The sequence below is a fragment of the Penaeus monodon genome, chromosome 22, assembly GCF_015228065.2.
Source record: "Penaeus monodon isolate SGIC_2016 chromosome 22, NSTDA_Pmon_1, whole genome shotgun sequence".
Classification (NCBI taxonomy): Eukaryota; Metazoa; Arthropoda; class Malacostraca; order Decapoda; family Penaeidae; genus Penaeus; species Penaeus monodon.
Window position 1 is genome coordinate 6696963 of NC_051407.1, and position 778 is coordinate 6697740.

At 48.3% G+C, this 778-nt stretch overlaps 1 protein-coding gene across 1 annotated transcript in view; it reads right to left on the bottom strand.

The window, feature by feature from the left end:
• LOC119587222 (ATP-dependent RNA helicase A-like) overlaps nucleotides 1-778 on the bottom strand; it is a 5379-nt gene that overhangs the window by 509 nt on the left and 4092 nt on the right. Inside the window, exon 2 of the mRNA XM_037935980.1 lies at nucleotides 1-492. This exon is cut by the window's left edge and continues 509 nt beyond it. Within this exon, the coding sequence (XP_037791908.1) occupies nucleotides 1-492 (492 nt within the window). The remainder of the gene's footprint in view (nucleotides 493-778) is intronic.

Here is a 778-nt window from a genome sequence, read left to right on the forward strand (position 1 = left end):
TACGACTTGACCGCCACCTTGAGAAGCAGCACTCAACGCCGTTTGGAGGTCTACTCCACCAGGAAGAGTCGGGTTCTCTCCTTCTGCGTAGTTCACGAAGAACACTTCGGGATCTGCTGGTGGTGGCGCTGGCACCTCGATCACTTGTTGACCTTGTTCCGACTGCTTGTTAAGGACGAACAAGACGTGTTGTTGCCTCGGAGGAGGAACGACGATGAGTTCTGGTCCTTGAGCACCATCAGGAAGTCTGACGAAAACAATATTTCGTTCCAATTTAGGTATGGGAATGTGCGGGGGTTTGCCAGAAGAACCTTGATTTGGCGGCACATCATACAAGAACACACGACTGTTCACTTGAGGTGTGACGCAGCTGCCATCCACGTGTTGTACTTGTCCATCGCCACAACCCCCTGCGTGAAAGGATGGACCGGAGGGAGTCGGTAGGTTGTACCCTTGTGGGGCAGCGGACGCGGTAGCCACTAATAATAAAATCTATAAAGAAAAAGAAGTGTCAGTGAGTGGTTTCTCTGGAACGAATCTTATATGCCGCACGCCATTATTCACGCTTACGTAGATACGAAACAGGAGGCTTTTAACTACACACCGCGAGCTTCATGTTGGATGGCGCTATTACACGAACAAGTGTCGCTCTTTATATACACTTAGAGTGCTATTGCTCCTCCTACACACCTTGTGCCTAAACGTCACAAGGCCTTTTCCTTTCTCTTTACTTAGCGAATCATAGTTTCAAATGTTGTTAAAGAAAAATGTGTTTTGG